Genomic DNA, 17,029 nt, shown 5'->3' with positions numbered 1-17,029 from the left:
TAGATATGGCGTAGGCCCCATTGTGTGGGGTGAGCTTGGAATTAGCATACCCCCAGACTGACAACATCCTGGCCCAGACAGCTTGGGCCTGCTCTTTAGGAAATATTACTGTTACCTTCGGTACCTTGTCTAACCTAACCAAGGCATGCTCTTTCAAACGAACGAATCCGTTGAATGGGAATTCTAGTCCCGGAGGGTAAATTCTAGGGCCTCTAGAGGGCGGACGCCTATGCCATCCAGAGTTATGGTACCATCTATATATGGGACATGTAAGGCAAATTTCTATGGGTTGTTTTTATCAAAGGAGGTTACTTCGATGCGTCTGGGGCTGTAGGGGGAGACATCCGAGTTCCTGAACGGATCCGATTCGCCACCATATCTTTGAGCTCCGTCATAGCTCCTTGGCTTGCCCTAGAATGTGTTGTATCAGCTCTTTAACCCTATCCCTGATCAGATCGGCAGGGAAGGAGGGATCCTGAGCACGACCCGCTGTCGAAGCCCTGGACTTATCGGACTTAGTCTTTTAGCAGTCACGGATTTATGCAAGGTAATATGAACATCAGGATCCTTTGAGGGTCCTAGGCCGGTGACGCAGATAATGGCAAAGCTGAAGGCTCAAAACTCATCACCACCTACCTGCCCGACCATGGGGTCGACGTCCAACCCTAGAGAGGACACGCCGAGGAGATAGGGTCCGCCAGATGGAGCATTCCTTCCAAATCTTGACACCCAAGGGCGGAGAGCCGCTCTTGCAGCCTGGAGAGATTCATCATCATCCTGAAAGAAGGGAGGGGATTAGTGATGAAGGAGAAGACCGTTCTCCTCAATAAGCGATGTATACATAAATCAAGAACAAATTAAATCATCGCCAAAGGATACCAAAAAGAAACAAATTAGAACCAACTTACATCATCGTTCAGGAGTAGGGAGGACAGCTCATAGCAGAGCGTGCAGGACTCCGGGAACCATACCATGTAGGTGGACCTTCTGTAAAAGAAAGGAAACATAAGTCTGGATGTTCCTTGAAACTCTGGTTAGTGATCCTATTCACAGGCTGGGATCAACCAAATTATCTATAAACAATAATATATATGTTTATGTATATATTTGTACATGTATATAATACATATGTCTATATTTATGCATATATTTAATTATATATATGTATATACAGTATATGGATAAATATCCATACAACATCGTGTTCAAATAGAAATAAATTTCTACTCCGTACTTGGGATCGAACGCTAGCCCCTTCTAGTGAAAAAGCCAGGTCGAAACCAACCATGCCATGAGAGTCCATTTTACTGTTCCTTGAGACTCTGGTCAGTGAACAGATGAATCAAAAGAAATACTGTAAATAACATTAATTATGTGTGACTAATATGGTTTCCAAAATTGTTAGCTAGAGCTACAAATTAATATACTAAAATCCAGTAACCACGTAACATGTAACTATAAACTTCATCGGTAAAATAATGTTAACCCCGGTTCTGAACGTCTGAGTGATCTCTGTTGACACCGGAGATCCGGTGACAAAGGTCCGCCATAGTGAAAACGTGAACATCATCGGTAAGATAATATTAACCTCAATGCTGAACGTCTGTGTGATCTCCGGTGAAGCCGGAGATTCAATGAAAAAGGACCGTAATAATGAAATTGTGATTAATCATAAAAAAAGGTTCGTGTGCATAAGGCCGAAGCCGGAGTCTGAGTGCCGGATTTCACCGTTGCACTCCAAATATGACTAGTTCCCAACCCAATGAGTATCCATTATAGCGGAGTATAACTCAAGGCGGTGATTAATCATGAAAAAAGGTTCGTGTGCATAAGGCCGAAGCCGTAGTCTGAGTGCCGGGTTTTACCGTTGCACTCCAAATATCTGACTAGTTCCCAACCCAATGAGTATCCATTATAGCGGAGTATAACTCAAGGCGGTGAACGTTCCGAAGAGAACGGAGCTACGGGTGTCGGCATAAAGCGATCCCAAAATAATGACTCATACACTAACGGAACCTCTTAATAATGCTAGCTATATTAACAGTAACCACATCAATAAAACGTAAATACCATCAAACGTAATATCATAAACCCGGAGAAGAAACGGAGGCAGGAATAACTCGTGATCGTATAAAACGGAAAACGGGAAATCCACCTCTCCTTACTCGAGCTTAAGAAAGAAAACGAGAGAAAGGGTAACTCGTAACTGTAGTAACAGAAAACGAGCCCTCCATGCTCACGCTCTCATGGTTACATTATAAAGAACCAAAATCACACAATAATATGATAAGAATATTGATAAAATTGTAATAACCAAGAACGAAGAATAACGACAACGTAACAAATAAATATAAAGATATAGTCTAAAACGAGCACCTTCCCGAGGCGTGTGCATAAACTATAACCAAGGCAAGAATGTTATTCTTCGTTCGTCCAAATTGGACTTTCTAGCAAAAAAATACCATAATAAAAACAATACTAAAATAATAATAAAAATGGTCATAAAACGTAAGTGATATAACCGAGATGACAGAGTACCAGATAGGCAATATTAACTTGAAAAACTATCGAAGCGAACAAGGCCTAAATGGCTGCCGTCACCGAGGAAGGCCAAGCCTCTTCCAAAATTAAAATCCACATTACTGGAAAGAGAACAAAAACCCGGTACTGAAAAAAAAACTGTCGAAACAAACTATGGTACTTAACATTGGTAAAGGTGTCAGTCATGATGAATTAACGACAAACTCTTGAAAACACCGAAAGCACAAAAACAATTACGACTCTGCGGGCAAGTCCAAAACAGAATAGCTATTAACAAGCTTTCGGTGTTTGATAGTATGAGCTTTTTGAGCCTTATTTCTTTTGCTTCGCATGTTAATTCTAACACCAGTCAGACTTTGGAGAATGGTAGTGTTTCTCATCTCTTAGTCCTGTTTCGAAGCCGAGACTAACTTCAAGTTTTGCCAATCGGTTATAGTGCACCAGTTAGTAAGGGTTCTGATTGTGCGCAGCACATAATAGAATCTATTGCCTCTCCACAAGTTTTACACTCACAATTCTTCTGGCCATTCTATTGCAAGACCTTTACATTTCCGTATTCCAGTCTGCTCTTTACGACCATCAGATTCTGAGGTAGATCACTGACCTGGTAGGCTGGATCCTAATATCCCTTCAGTTGCTGAAGTAAGCACTTGTGAGTAACCATTTATATCCATATTAATGGCATGGCATATCATATGGTTCATGTGGAACAGGGAAAATTAATAGATGATAAATCTTTTAAATTTTCATCAAGATCTGAACGGTTGCATCATGTGGATGGCAGTGATCATTGGTCTACTGTAGACTCTGCCTCTGGCACATATTTGATTTTCCCTGGTGGTGTTAACATAGGTGCTGGTACCTCAAATGTTGAAACGAGTCCCTTGCATAACGCAGGTGGAGTAAACAAAGAGGAAAGTCTGTAGGTACCTTTTAAGATGATTCACTAGGCCAGGGAAACAAAAGTAAGAGTTCTGTAACAATTTTGGAAATTCAGTACACCAGTTTATATAGAAACAGAGAGAGAGAAAGAAAGACAGAATAAGAACGTGGGCTAGGGCTGGAGAAAGAAGGCAAGCTGGTAATCTGGAGATGGGTCACCAGTCGGGGAATCCGTTTAAACCCAGGTGCCCTCCCCTATTGTGTGTTTTTTGCTGCATTAAGTATAGGATTATGGTTCCAATTTTGAAGTGGATGAGATTTCTGGGAATCTGGACTCTTTTGCACCAGGATGACTGGTTATTTTCGAACATTTCGTTAAAAAGTAATCTGGTTCAACAAGTACTGCTCAGGGTGCTGGAAAGAGGATTCCTGTTCAGTTTGGAGGATTCTCTCTTAATTCCAATTTTGAGGATTCTATATTTGGGAATGTTAAGAGTAACTTATCCTTTTTCGGGTTTTCCGTGGGAAAACATGATTTAGCCTTTTCTACTTTTGTTGGAGTAGGTCAAGAGGATGAATTTGCTGTCAGCTTGAATGTAGATGAGACTACTAAGGACAAGGGTTTTTTTATCTTTGAGAAGTTCATTCTGATTTGTTGCTTAAAGGTGAGAGCTTTCTAATATCATCCCAATCTGAATTGTAACAGAGTATTCCATCTAGACCCAATTTGTATTTCAGTGATGCAGAACCAACTTCAACTGCTGAATTGTTGGAACTAAAATCATTGGTAATCCCAGAGTGTCCTTAAAAGTGAGGGTTCCAAACATCTTTATTTTAGGGATATTTTACAGACAGAATGGAGCACAACTGTTATTTTATCTCTTATCTGTCAGGGATAGAATCAAATCTTCTTATCAATTGCTTGGAACTTTTAGCAGTGTTCAAGGCCATTCCGGTTCATGAGTCACTTGTATTGGGGAAAGTTTGTGGCGGTTTTCAAACAACATGAGTGCAGTAATAATTATATTCAGAAACTAGGAAATCAGGTCAGAATCCTTTCTCTGGATAGCGAAGTTTTATTGATTCAGATGAATTTGAAAAGAATAATCCTTCTACCTTGGTTTATTCCAGAGAAATTGAACATCTTACCAGATCAGTTAAGCAAAAATAAAAAAAGGATCCTTCCTAACAAATGGTCTCTGCATCTGTTGTGCTAGAGATTTGGAACTGGTGTGGAAGACCCAATATAAACATGTTTATGACATCGCTCAGTAAGGAGATAAAGGTGCTTTGTTTATCAGTTAAAAATCCTTTTGCGTAGGAAGATAATGCCCCATTGTAGGGCAGGTTTAATGTGGATCAGTAGGCTTTTCCTCCATTTCCCATGGTTCAAATGGTGAAAAACAATCTCAGTGTTTACAAACAACAGTATTACTCTGGTGGCTTCCTTTTGGCCTCAAAGAGAGTGGTCTACAGATCAGTGATGTCAGCTGAAGGAATGTCCAAGGTGGTTGCCTTACAACAGCAGTCTTCTCAGACAACTGGTTTTGAGGTCGGTGCACCCAAACTCGTGTGCTACTTCTAACTGTATAGAGACTATCCATTGAATTTTCCAAAGTAAAGGTTTTATAAGTACTCTAGAATGTTCATTTTAGGCTCCAAAAGACTGTCAACCAATAATTGATATCAAAGGGTATAGAATATTTGTTTTGTTTGGTGCAAATCCAGAAATATTTCAGTGACTAGAAAGAGTTTGGATGATATTGCTAAATTTTTGTGTTTTCTTTTCTTATGAAAGGAAACTATTCATTTTTGCTATTAAGTGTTATAGATCCATGCTGAATACTGTACTTGAACATTTAGACTTGGATTTATCTGCTTTGTGTATTTTCATTTTGAAAAACGTATTGGCAGAATTTATTGGAATCTACAAGTAGTTTTACAATGTTTAAAGGGTTTTCCTTCTGAACCTTTGAAAGATCTTTCTGTTAAAGATCTCTTAGGTAGGATGCCTTTCTTGTTATCTTTATTACAAGCCAGACACTACAAGCCTTCATTTAATGTAGGTTTTGGAGAAAGATGATGATCTCATCTTGTTTTACCTACATTCCTAATCAAGGATGATTTTAAGCGTTTGCCTCAAATTTTCCATATATCCTCTTTAAAAAAGAAAGTGGGTGATGTATCAGAGAATAGATTTCTTTGTCCTATGAGGACTGGTAAGCAGGGAAAATTCCTAATTTTCTTTGTAGGGTTAGGATTTCAAATTGTTCTCTTTCCAAAAATTCTTTGTCATTTCTTGTTAAAATTTTTGGTGGCTGATGTGGTAACGTCCTTGACTGGTGAACGCCAGACTTGGGTTCGAGTCCCGCTAAAACTTGGTAGTTTCTTTGGTCACTGCAACTTCACCATCCTTGTGAGCTAAGGATGGGCGGTTTGGTAGAGCCTATAGGTCTATCTGCGGAGTCATCAGCAGCCATTGCCTGGCTTCCTTGGTCCTATAGGTCTATCTGCGGAGTCATCAGCAGCCATTGCCTGGCTTCCTTGGTCCTAGCTTGGGTGGAGAAGAGGCTTGGGTGCTGATCATATGTATACTGTATATGGGCAGTCTCTAGGGCATTGTCCTGCTCAATAGGGCAATGTCACTGTCCCTTTCCTCTGCCATCCATGAGTGGCCTTTAAACCTTCAAAGGCTCACAGATGATTGGATCCAAGTCAGATGAAACATGTGAAGATTAGGGCTCATGATATTGGTGACGGTCGGTTATTATACCAAGAGGTGTCTCAAGTGCTAGATAAATTTATTATTTTAGGACTTTACATTTGTTATCTCTTTCCTGTAGTGACCCACCTCCATCAGAGTAAAGGGAGTGAACATTATGAACGTTGGTATTTTCATAGAATTAAACTCTATTTTGAAGAATAATGTTCATTATTTATATACTCAACTGATGTTCAAATGCATGCCCCCCTACCTCCTTCCCACTAACTAGTGGTGTCAGAAGAATGGTGATTTAGTTAGGATTTCGAGGCTGAAAGTAAAAAAATCTACAATGAACCAATGTCTAGGTTATTACCCCTAATTGCCAGATTGTCCCTGTACTTTACTGGAGGCTTAAGCTTGTATAAAGGAAATAAAACAAAGTTTCTTCTTATATGATAAATGTATGTATTAGACCAATCTTTAAGAGAAGAGCACTATGAACGTTAGATTCTACTAAAATAAAAGAAAAAATTTTTAACTTTTATGAGAACCAAATTCATAAACTATTATTTGAAATTTATTCTTAGTATATACTGTAATGCTTTTGTCTTGTGTTGTAGTTTTTTATGATTATGTATTTTAGAACAGCAGTGTATCTTCCCAGCAGCCCTGCTTTTGTCTGTCCAAATTAACTGTTTTCATTAAACTTCCATTTTCATCTTTCATTTATAACCTCAAACATTTTGTTACAGTTTGCACATGACCCCATGAGGAAGAATACAGGGATTACTGTAATGGACGAAATAATTACTTACAAGATCCCTCATACAGCTGTGACCTCATCTCTTATGCCCCTCCCACCTATGGAGGGAAACCAACCAAAGATTATCTACACATCACCAAGACTATCTCACTTGGATTTGGCTGTGTCTCATCCTTCTCCAGCCCTACGGAGTACTTACGTTCATAGACAGGTATAGTAAAAGTTCATGATGCTTGTCTTTTAATTCTAATATTAGAATGTAGGTTAACAACACTAAGTAATGTAGGAAGAGATAAATAATTGTTTATTTAATTTGAGGCCAAGTTCAATGAGAATAAAGAGTACTCAGATGACTTGCCAAAGAGGAAAATCGTATGTGAAACTGTAAATGGAGGTGAGACTAACAAGACCACAGTCATGTTTTGAAAGTAGTATAGGGGTAACCCAATGGATTTATTATTAAGCTAATGCATGTGTGTTATCAAAAATTATGTCAGATTAATGTACAAGTACGTAATTTTTCCATTGCTTCACTATACTATACAGTTACCTTTGCCGCGCTGAATTTTTTATCCAAAGCTTTGCAGTAGTTTAACTTAGTGTCTATTTTTCTCAGGCTGTGTGTTCCACACCCAAAAAATTAATATTTGAATATCCATTACATTTTATTATATATTAGGATGAAGGGTCTAAATTAGAGAACAAGATAAAACATTTGACTACATAATGGAGTGAAAAGAAATTTTATATAATATTAGTTGTATTGTTAAAATTACTTATTTTCTAGACCTTTCCTTATCCTTAATAGTTTATTAACAACTAGATATGCAATTATTTCTATGACCCTCCCCTGATGTTCATATTATTTTGTTCTCGAAGTTTGACTTACACATACTCCTGTTGATTCCCCTTTCATGACCAAAGAAAGTTTTCTTTTCAGCCTTTTACTTTTATTTCATTACTTTTGGTCTCTTTACGTAACTATCCAGCCTCTCGCTGAAGACCAAATTAGAGGGAGAGCCATGTGACTAAATATAGAAAACTTGGTGTCTGTAAACTAATTTGTAAACTTCTTTGTTCAAGAAAATTTCTTTTGAATAGAGGATGTTCACCCTTGTATATAACATACACTACAGTAGACTTATTGGTATTTGGTGACACTGGAGGTTGCTTAAAGCATCCCATACTCCTATGCTCTGCTCTCAGTATTTCGCTTTTCATTTTTTCTCTTTAGCCTCTGCTTGCTGAGCTTTGCAACTTTGTATGTTACTCTATTTTTTATCTATTTAACAATTGGGTGTTCCCAGTCAACTTTATGAGAGCCTCAAAACAACTCAGTGGTCCTCTTAATCTATTTTACATTATTTTACATTAAAGTTACATTGGTCCTTTATGCAGTCAGTTGTCACTCATACAAGACTCAAGACATGTTGCACAGATTTTTGTGGGCGAGGCTGTTATCCCTCTACATATTTTCCCACAGATAGTCTGGATATTTTCTACTAATTTCTTGAAAGAAGCAGCATTTATTTCCTAAATTTTCTGGTGTCATTTCCCAATTTTGTATAGATGATGAACTGTCTGTGTAGCCTACAGTACAACACTGTATCCTCATTATTCATAAAGTCATTTGAGTTTTCCTGTGGAGTTAGTAGCAATTGTATTTTCAGCCTATCGGAAGAAGAGTGGAGCTTGAAAAGGGAACCGATAATTACTTCGAGGCTCGTGAAGTTCACCCACCTAATTCTAACATTCAGCCCATGCAGTACAGTCACCATCAACAGGTACCCATAGTAAAACACACACAAGAAAATGATTATGACTCAAACAAGAATCAGCAGCCCCATGATACTGCGCCTTCTCCTTGGGTGTTTAACCCGGCGGTGAATTCAAGACGCTTCAGTACATCCACTCAGGCTCTTTCTTCCGTCAAATACGAAGGTAAGTTCCAATCCTTCATTTGTCCGAATTTTAAAGTTTAATGGAAAATGCTTCATTAGGTTAAGAAAGTATTTTGAAGGTCAAGAATAATTATAGGATGTGTAGTATTGTACCTTAAATGTATGATCTTATTTACTTTTTAAATAAATATTTTGCAAATGGATCCATATTTAGATAGCTTTGTGTATCAAAGTAGATTCATTCCCAAGGTTTTCTGTAACTATATGTCTCTATAGATGTATAGAATACAGTGATACTGATATTAATAATAAGAAATTTAGTTTGAATTGTGTTTGCTATTCATATATCTTGTTGATAGATTTTTACAAAGTTATAACTTAATACAGTATATACTGTAATATTAAATTTAACCTAAAGGCTAATAAATGTAAAAATCTTTAGCAAGCATAGAAATATTAGATTCAGATAGGAGTAGCATATGCCCTTCTTTACAGCTGTTGATATGACTAAACCAAAAGGTATATGGGCTATATTCTTTATGGCTGCCTAATGAATTTAGCACTGGAACTTACATGAAGACTTATCTTTTATATGCTATGTATAGTTAATTCTTATAATCAGGATAGATTCTTAGTATAACCATGGTTAGGATAGATTCTTAGTATTACCATGGTTATTTTGCATGTAAAATTTGAAAAATTTCCTATTTTACAAGACTTTTTACTCATATTAGCATTGATGATTTTCAAAAAAATCTTGTACTAGAATTTAACAATATTTCAAAGTTTTGGATATTACTTAACAACTTTAATTTTTGGGGTTCGGCTACTGTGTGGTCCTCAAAGACTGCCCTGTAAAGGCTTTATCGGGGAGTCCATTATGACATAACATACCAAAGAAATATTTTCTTCCCTGCCCTATGGCCAGTATATCAACATGCAAAGCACAGACTCATTGTTTTTAAGAGAAACCCACAGGCTCTGACTGTATTGACCCCTTCACTGCATTTCCAAAACTGAATTCATCTGCTAACTGATGACACATTACCCTGAAACCATCTTTTCATAGATCATTGCTCAATGATGAAGTTTTATATTACACTCTTGACTTATTGGTGATTGACAGGATTTTACCTCAACTTCTAAAGTAAGGACAGTTCATTAGGTTATGAATTTATTACATAATTCTTAGTGCCAGGTGTTAGTGTTGAGGTTTACAGTAACACTATTATTCATTTGTAAATTTGATATGATGAGCATTTCAATTTTATTGCTGGTATTGTCTTCTAAACCTCATTTGGGTAATGTAGTATCTGTGGTATTATTCTTATTCTAGAAGCTATAAGTTGAGTTTATTCCTATATGTGTATACCAGATATATATGTACCCATAAGTTTGTGTTTATAATTTTTATATATTTTTGAAAAGTCTGTGTGAGTCTATAAAATAATTAGCAAAGGGAATATCCCACATATAGTATATTCATTAGGACAATGAAGTTCAGTGCTTGGAAGACCCCTTTTTTTTTATTCTGGTGGCTAGTATATCCTCTCTGGAAGTTAGTCACTGTGCAAACCTACATAAGAGGCATTCCAGAACTTTGAAAAGGCTAAATTCAAGGCAAGACTTCATGTATTGGTAACTTGCCATCTGGAGAAGGTTTACATACATAAATTTATATAAAGTAACATCTCTTCCCCTAATAATCAGTTGACAAAGTTACAGTTAATTCTTTGGCAGCCAACAATTTACTTCTGAGGAAAGTCTTTCAATCCCACTGAAAAAGAATAGTGGATTTCAGTTGTAAGGGTCAGGCCTATAATAGAGATCAGCAGATGTAACAGAGCCAGCCAATAAAAAGAGACCAGCGTTACAGGCTCAGCCCAGGCCACTTCAGAGATTTAATCAACCATATAGGATTCCATCATGCATCCCTCTGGTACCCATATCACATGAGTATGAAAGGGATGCAACACCTGTAAAAAGGGAAGGATGGCCAACAAGCCTTTATGGCCATATACCCAGTTGATGGAGGACAGAAATAACTCCTCTCTACAATTATCGTAGTATTCAGATATGCTCACCTATGTGAGAATACTTTATAATTAATAGGTTATCACTTGCTAATTATCTATCAAATATTTGGTTAATTTAGGTTATAACACTGCTATAATATAGCCAAATAACCTGACAAATCCCACTTTCTAGCCTAACCTCACCAAGGTTAGAAATACCTAGCAATAAATAAGAACAAACTCAGTTCAAGGATTTGTCTAAACTTATACGCCTGTAAAATATTTGGAGTTATTCAAAACTGCACTAATGAATAACCATTTATGAAATGTCTAGAGAAAGCCCAAATCACACTATGTTAGCCTAATAATAATTATAGATTGACCTTAAGGCTAATTTTCCTTTTCATAACCCTAAATATATGAATTGTACACTCTTGCTAAATGAAATTACCAGAGTGAAAAACGAATGGCAATGGCAATTAAAACCTTAACATTCAACAATTTGACCACAATTATGAAAAAAGTATGTTATAGGCTAAGCTGGCTAAAAAATAAAATTAATGTAAATTTATAAATTAATTTAGTAAAGGTTATCAAATCTTAACACTGGGAAGGGAAGACAATTCAGTCTGAACCCTATTTAAAATAGACCAGCAAAAATGCTAACAACACTGACTTGACCAGTATCGAAACCAAAAAATCTAATATTAAAAATAATGTCAGGGTTTTAACCTAAAGCTTACTTCATATTATCAAGTTAATGTAATGAAAAAAAGAAAATCTGAAGTGATGTTACTTAAGCGTTCGTTCTTTATTTCACTTGTAAAGTAATGGTTGTTGATGGTTGTCTGACAGAAATTTGGATGGCGGGTAGGCGCCAAGTTGATGTGCTTGTAGCATGGCAGACAACTAGGATGATGGTTCCTTTCTATTAGGTGACTCAAAGCAGATGAAATTCAGCAACTGAGGTGCTGTGTCAAGTTTTAATGTGCCTGGACTCGAGGGTCTCCCTATTACCCACAGAGTCCATATTTTGCACGTTGATACAAAAGCCGTATAGCAGGGAAGTGAATAATTCTTTGATACATTTATTCATGTCTTATTGCGTTCCTTGTTCTGTCCTTTCACGGGCAAGTCCTTGGAGACCACATGGCACTTTGACCCTAAGGAAAATTAATTTAGTTTTCATGTTTTTGTTCACACAAGCCATCCTTAAGAAAATTCTTATTTTCTAATTGATCTGACTACTCCACTTGAAGAGGGGAACCATAACTATTATCTTATTTATATTTGACTTTTGAAAAATCACAATTTACTGGTCTCTCTCTCTCAACCAAAATTATCTTATTTATATTTAACTTTTGAAAAATCACATTTTACCGCTTAATCTCTCTCTCTCTCTCTCTCTCTCTCTCTCTCTCTCTCTCTCTCTCTCTCTCTCTAGAATTCATATTCGCCCCTGTCTTGCAAGAGAACCGGTCTGAGCAAGTAATTAACACTCAAAGCACCTCCAAAAGTTTCTAAAATGCATCTTTCAAGAGAACTTTTGCAAGTGGATTGTTACAAGTCACAGCTCCACCCTGTACAGTTCTGTAATATCAAAAGTAAAAATTGTTATAATTGTATTTAATCTGCATAGTACGGTAAGCATAGTATTTCATAGTGTTTAGAAAATTATCGTTTTATTAATGCTAATGAGAAGCTTAGTGTCAGAACTACAGTAATAGACAATTATGCTGTACAGTACATTTTGAAACAAATACAACATGCTTAGAATGTGAAATACGCTGCTTCAGAACTAGAAGATCAGAAGGTGCATTGGTAATGTGTTTATCTCTCGTTCGTACCTTAAGAGATTTTTAACTAATATGAAAAGTTATTTCACACTGAATGGAAATTCATTTATGTTATTAAATAGTTTTCTTTTTTAAATAGTGATGTTAATTTTTTTCAACAAAACCTGATGTGATTTCATTGTAGTAACAGGAAATTTGTTTCATTCATGGCTGTAATTAATTTCGGTAGTTTTAGATCTTCTCGTCTGCAATAAACTTTGATGCAGATTGGATGTTGCAAGAGAACCTTAGTCTGTTACTTTTATGTGGAAAGAAAAGCTCACTAAAATCAGAATTGGACTTTCAACATATTCAGCTGTATAATTATGTCATTGGTATCTTTTTTTACTGCTTTTATCTTCTTATTCAAAAGATACATTACTATTTGAGCACTATATATAAAAGTATATACATTATATAATTTTCATAAAATACAGTACTGTATTTAGAATTGTATATAATACTGTGAAGATACAGTTGATGTTTCCAGAGGTGTTTGGAAACTTGCATCATTTAATCAAAACTTTTTCATATTTTAAACTTAGATGACAATATTGTAATTTAGTTCATGAGGATGTTCAATTCGTCTATATAAGGAATACTTTATGTTTTTGGTTTACACTATTTATTATAGACTAAGAAATGGAAATTAATCTTTGTTACATTCTAAGATTGAAGTTCCGTCATTACTGACATTAAAATTCTTCTGTTTGAAAATATTGTTTTGTTAACTGTTCTGTTGTAGGTTAATGTATTCTATTTGTGAAACATCTATGAATTGGGAAATGCAACAAATTAAAAAAAAAGCAAATAAAAAGTCCCCTACTGAGTGAAGCAGGTTTCACACAGCCACAGTATTTTGAAGAGTGGATACTTTGGTTGTTTGACTAAGTTATTATGATTGTATTATTATGGTTATTTTTTGTTAAATAATCTTATTTACTTATTTGTTTATCTTATTTATACAATGTATTTGTTTTAATTGAGGTTTATGAACCTGCACATCAATATTGCATTGCTTATCTAAGTAGTCTATTTATACATATTGATTTATTTGTCATTCAAGCTTTTGGACCCTTGTTATGGTATTCACTTTTCTTTATCCCTTTATGCATTCATATTCTTTGTTTTTGGCACAATTTCAGAATTTTTTCACATTATTACTCTGTGCATTTAAATAGTGAATAAATTCCATCATTTTGCATCCACACAAAAGTGCCTATCATGTATTTGATTATTTATAAAACTACAAAATGTCAGCAGATGACATTCAGAAGATCTGTATTTTCAAATTATTTTTTGCCAGAGCAATATTAAAATCATAAAGTTGATATTTTTCCTTGAGTCATTTCTTTGTAGGAAGTACCCTAGTTAAAACCTTTCAAAAATGATAACCTGTGTTTGCAATAGATCATTATTTTATATTTTTAACAGTATTTTATTATATATAAATACTGGTAAGAATTTTTTATGCAAATATAGACTGGCTCACTCATGTCAGCAAGACCTCCATACTTCAAACAATAGAGATTAAGGGGTTGGTATGAGGTTGATGTCATAGTTAATTGCTACATTTGCATCCTCCCTTTGCCCACTAGCTGCAGCAATTTTTTTTTAACATTATGCTTTTACATATTTCACTTCCTTTCTTCCATCTTTCTGTCCTACTTCCCAATTTTTACATCATAGTTCATTTGCAGGAGTATTCCCGAGCTGCACCACAATGGTAAATTAACTCCCCAGTCCAAGTGACACAAATTTCATAAAGTATTATGTATTCTTTGGTGACTGCAATGCAAATCTTGAAAATGTTGTACAATACAGTACCTTGTTTACATGAAAATCACACTTTAACTGATATTGAATAACTACAAAACCAAAAACTGGTCATGAGCCTCACCCACTTCTGTTGTCTTCCTCTTAATTACTTACGTCATCACAGGGACATGACATCCTACTCCCGCCAACCCCCTCTACAAACTTGCTGGTATTGCCCTCCCCAGAAATCAGGAGACATAAAAAAAAGAATTGAAAAGAGCAAACAAATCTGGGACTCAAGACACCTGCTACATCCTTATGTGCCAGTTCCATTTAGACTTGAGTCAAGAAAGGGTTTTGCCACTTAGGAGGGACTGCCAGCCCCAATTACCAGCAGACGATGATAGAATGGAGACTACCCTCCAACAGTGCAATGCAGGACCCCATTGAAGAAATTGCTGATGGGGCACTGCTTCTTAAACATGATTGGTGTGCTCTCAACTGAGCCAGAGCTGGAGTGGCCAGAATAGGTGACAATCTAGTTTTATGGGGCCTTAAAAGTGACCAATCCTACGAATGTGAAGAAAATACCCAGACCATTAATCATATTCTCTGATCATGCCCACTATCTCATAATTTGGACAACCCTGACTTATTTACTGTCGGTCAAATAATGCTGCAATGGGTGGTTATTTGGCATGATAAGTTATGAACAATCTAAGTCCTTGAGGTAAGGTAAAGAAGCTTTTACCACTATTAGAAACATTTTATACTACTTATGTCAACACTTTCAACATAATCTAGACGAGGCTTTACTGACTTTACTAAAGATAAGAGCCCATGACATCAGAGGAGTGGCATCCTCTCTCAATTGTGAGAACTTCTTCCTTGGTAAGTTGTAAGTGCAACCCAAACTTTATAGATACTACTGCTGAACATTCACTGGAGATTTGGTTGGTGGTTTCTTTTGCCATATATTTCCTGCACTTTGACAAGATATTAGTTCTGCCTATTGCTTATTGAACGTATCTTGTTCTTAAGGCCTGATCTTGTGCTGCCATTATGACCCCATGAGTTTCCTTCTTAAGTTCTCCTCTCTCTAGTCACTGCCGTGTTTGCATACTGGCCAATCCTTCAGTTTGTCTCAGGAATTGTCCATGCATTGGTTTTCTTTTCCATTTTTCTAATCTCTTCCTGTTCTTTCCTTATACACTTCATGGTCTTCATCCTCCTTTATCGAAGTTTTCTACCCATGCACTCTTTAGCCATTCATCTTCACTGGTCTTAGGTACTGTGTCAGTGCTCTACTTGCAATGTTGACACAATCTTCTACACTGAGAAGTCCTTTTCCTCCTTCACTGCTTGGCATTAATGGCCATTGCTGTTACGATGCCAGATCATCAGTTGGTACCCAACTTCAGTCTTTTCAAGCTCTCATGTCATGAAAATCATAGCTTCTATGAAGAGTAGTAGGAATAGTGAGCCCTTGGAATATTCCTCTCCCGATTTTCATCTTTGCAAGCTGTTTACCAGAACATGTAAGTATAGTTTTCCAGTTTTGTATTGTATTTTTGAGGAAGCTGATAGTGATGTCCTTGCACCATATATCATTGAGTATTCCATCAGCCATGAGTGTGGTATCATGTCAAATTCTTTCTTGTAGTCTATCCATACCATACTTGGGTTCCTTTTCCTTCTTTTGCTATTCTTCATTACCATCTGATCTATCAGTAACTGGTCTTTTGTACCTCTACATTTCCTTCTGCATCCTCTTTTGATGGCTGGGAATTGTGTTTGTTTCTTCCAGGTACAAGTACAGACTTTCACTGAAGATGCCTGTTAACAGCTTCCACATTATTGATAGGTAATCGGTATGTAGTTGCTTGCTATATTATCTTTGTTTGATTGTTTTTATTGTTATTATTATCACTTGCTAAGCTACAATCCTAGTTGGAAAAACAGATGCTATAAGGCCAAGGGCTCCAACATGGAAAATATCCCAATGAGAAGGAAAGCTTCAAATTTAATGCCACAACAGCTAAAGTGAAGATAGGCATATTTCGTGCTGAATCTTATGATGTAGTATGCTGTTTATAACCTTTGAATATTTGGTGGACCTTTTGGAAGGTATAGCTACTGACTAAATTAATTCAATAATTGAAATTAGGAAGAAATAAAGTTACTAGATTAGTGAGATGTCATGAAATATAAATCTTAAGCTAGTGACATAATTGTAACCAAATCTAAATGATAATTAATGAAGCAACTGACACCACAAACAATTGTTCTGCTATCATTGTCGTGTATTTCAACAAAATGACTTTGACATAAAGTAGGCTTTTAGTGCGTCATTATATGAGATAAGGATAGTTATAATGTGGGCAACACTGGAGAAAGGCTATTCGATACTTCTAATAGACTTTTGCTGAAGATTGTGCTGTGTATTCTAATGGAAAACTTGATAAGCTTTACCAGCTCTGTAAGAGTCAAGCTTTACTTATTGGGATAGTTATCTACTCCTTTTTATAAAATATAGTTTGAAGCTCTTCTAAAATCTTTACATCGGTTCCTCTTGCATTTCTTCTAAAGCATTGCAATTACGTTTCAATGGCATATTCTTTATTTTATTG

The 17,029-nt window shown here is 36.2% G+C and overlaps 1 protein-coding gene across 3 annotated transcripts in view; it reads left to right on the top strand.

The window, feature by feature from the left end:
* The window catches only part of LOC137633288 (uncharacterized), a 52,484-nt gene extending 39,430 nt beyond the window's left edge, over positions 1-13,054 (top strand). For all 3 annotated transcript variants that reach the window (XM_068365506.1, XM_068365505.1, XM_068365504.1), the window contains exons 7-9: positions 6,880-7,101; positions 8,561-8,831; positions 12,251-13,054. In XM_068365506.1, the coding sequence (XP_068221607.1) occupies positions 6,880-7,101; positions 8,561-8,831; positions 12,251-12,330 (573 nt within the window). In that variant the 3' untranslated portion in view covers positions 12,331-13,054. The remainder of the gene's footprint in view (positions 1-6,879; positions 7,102-8,560; positions 8,832-12,250) is intronic.
* Positions 13,055-17,029: the final 3,975 nt, after the last annotated feature.

This window comes from Palaemon carinicauda, chromosome 42, assembly GCF_036898095.1.
Source record: "Palaemon carinicauda isolate YSFRI2023 chromosome 42, ASM3689809v2, whole genome shotgun sequence".
Lineage (NCBI taxonomy): Eukaryota > Metazoa > Arthropoda > Malacostraca > Decapoda > Palaemonidae > Palaemon > Palaemon carinicauda.
This window is presented reverse-complemented; position numbering and strand designations above follow the sequence as displayed.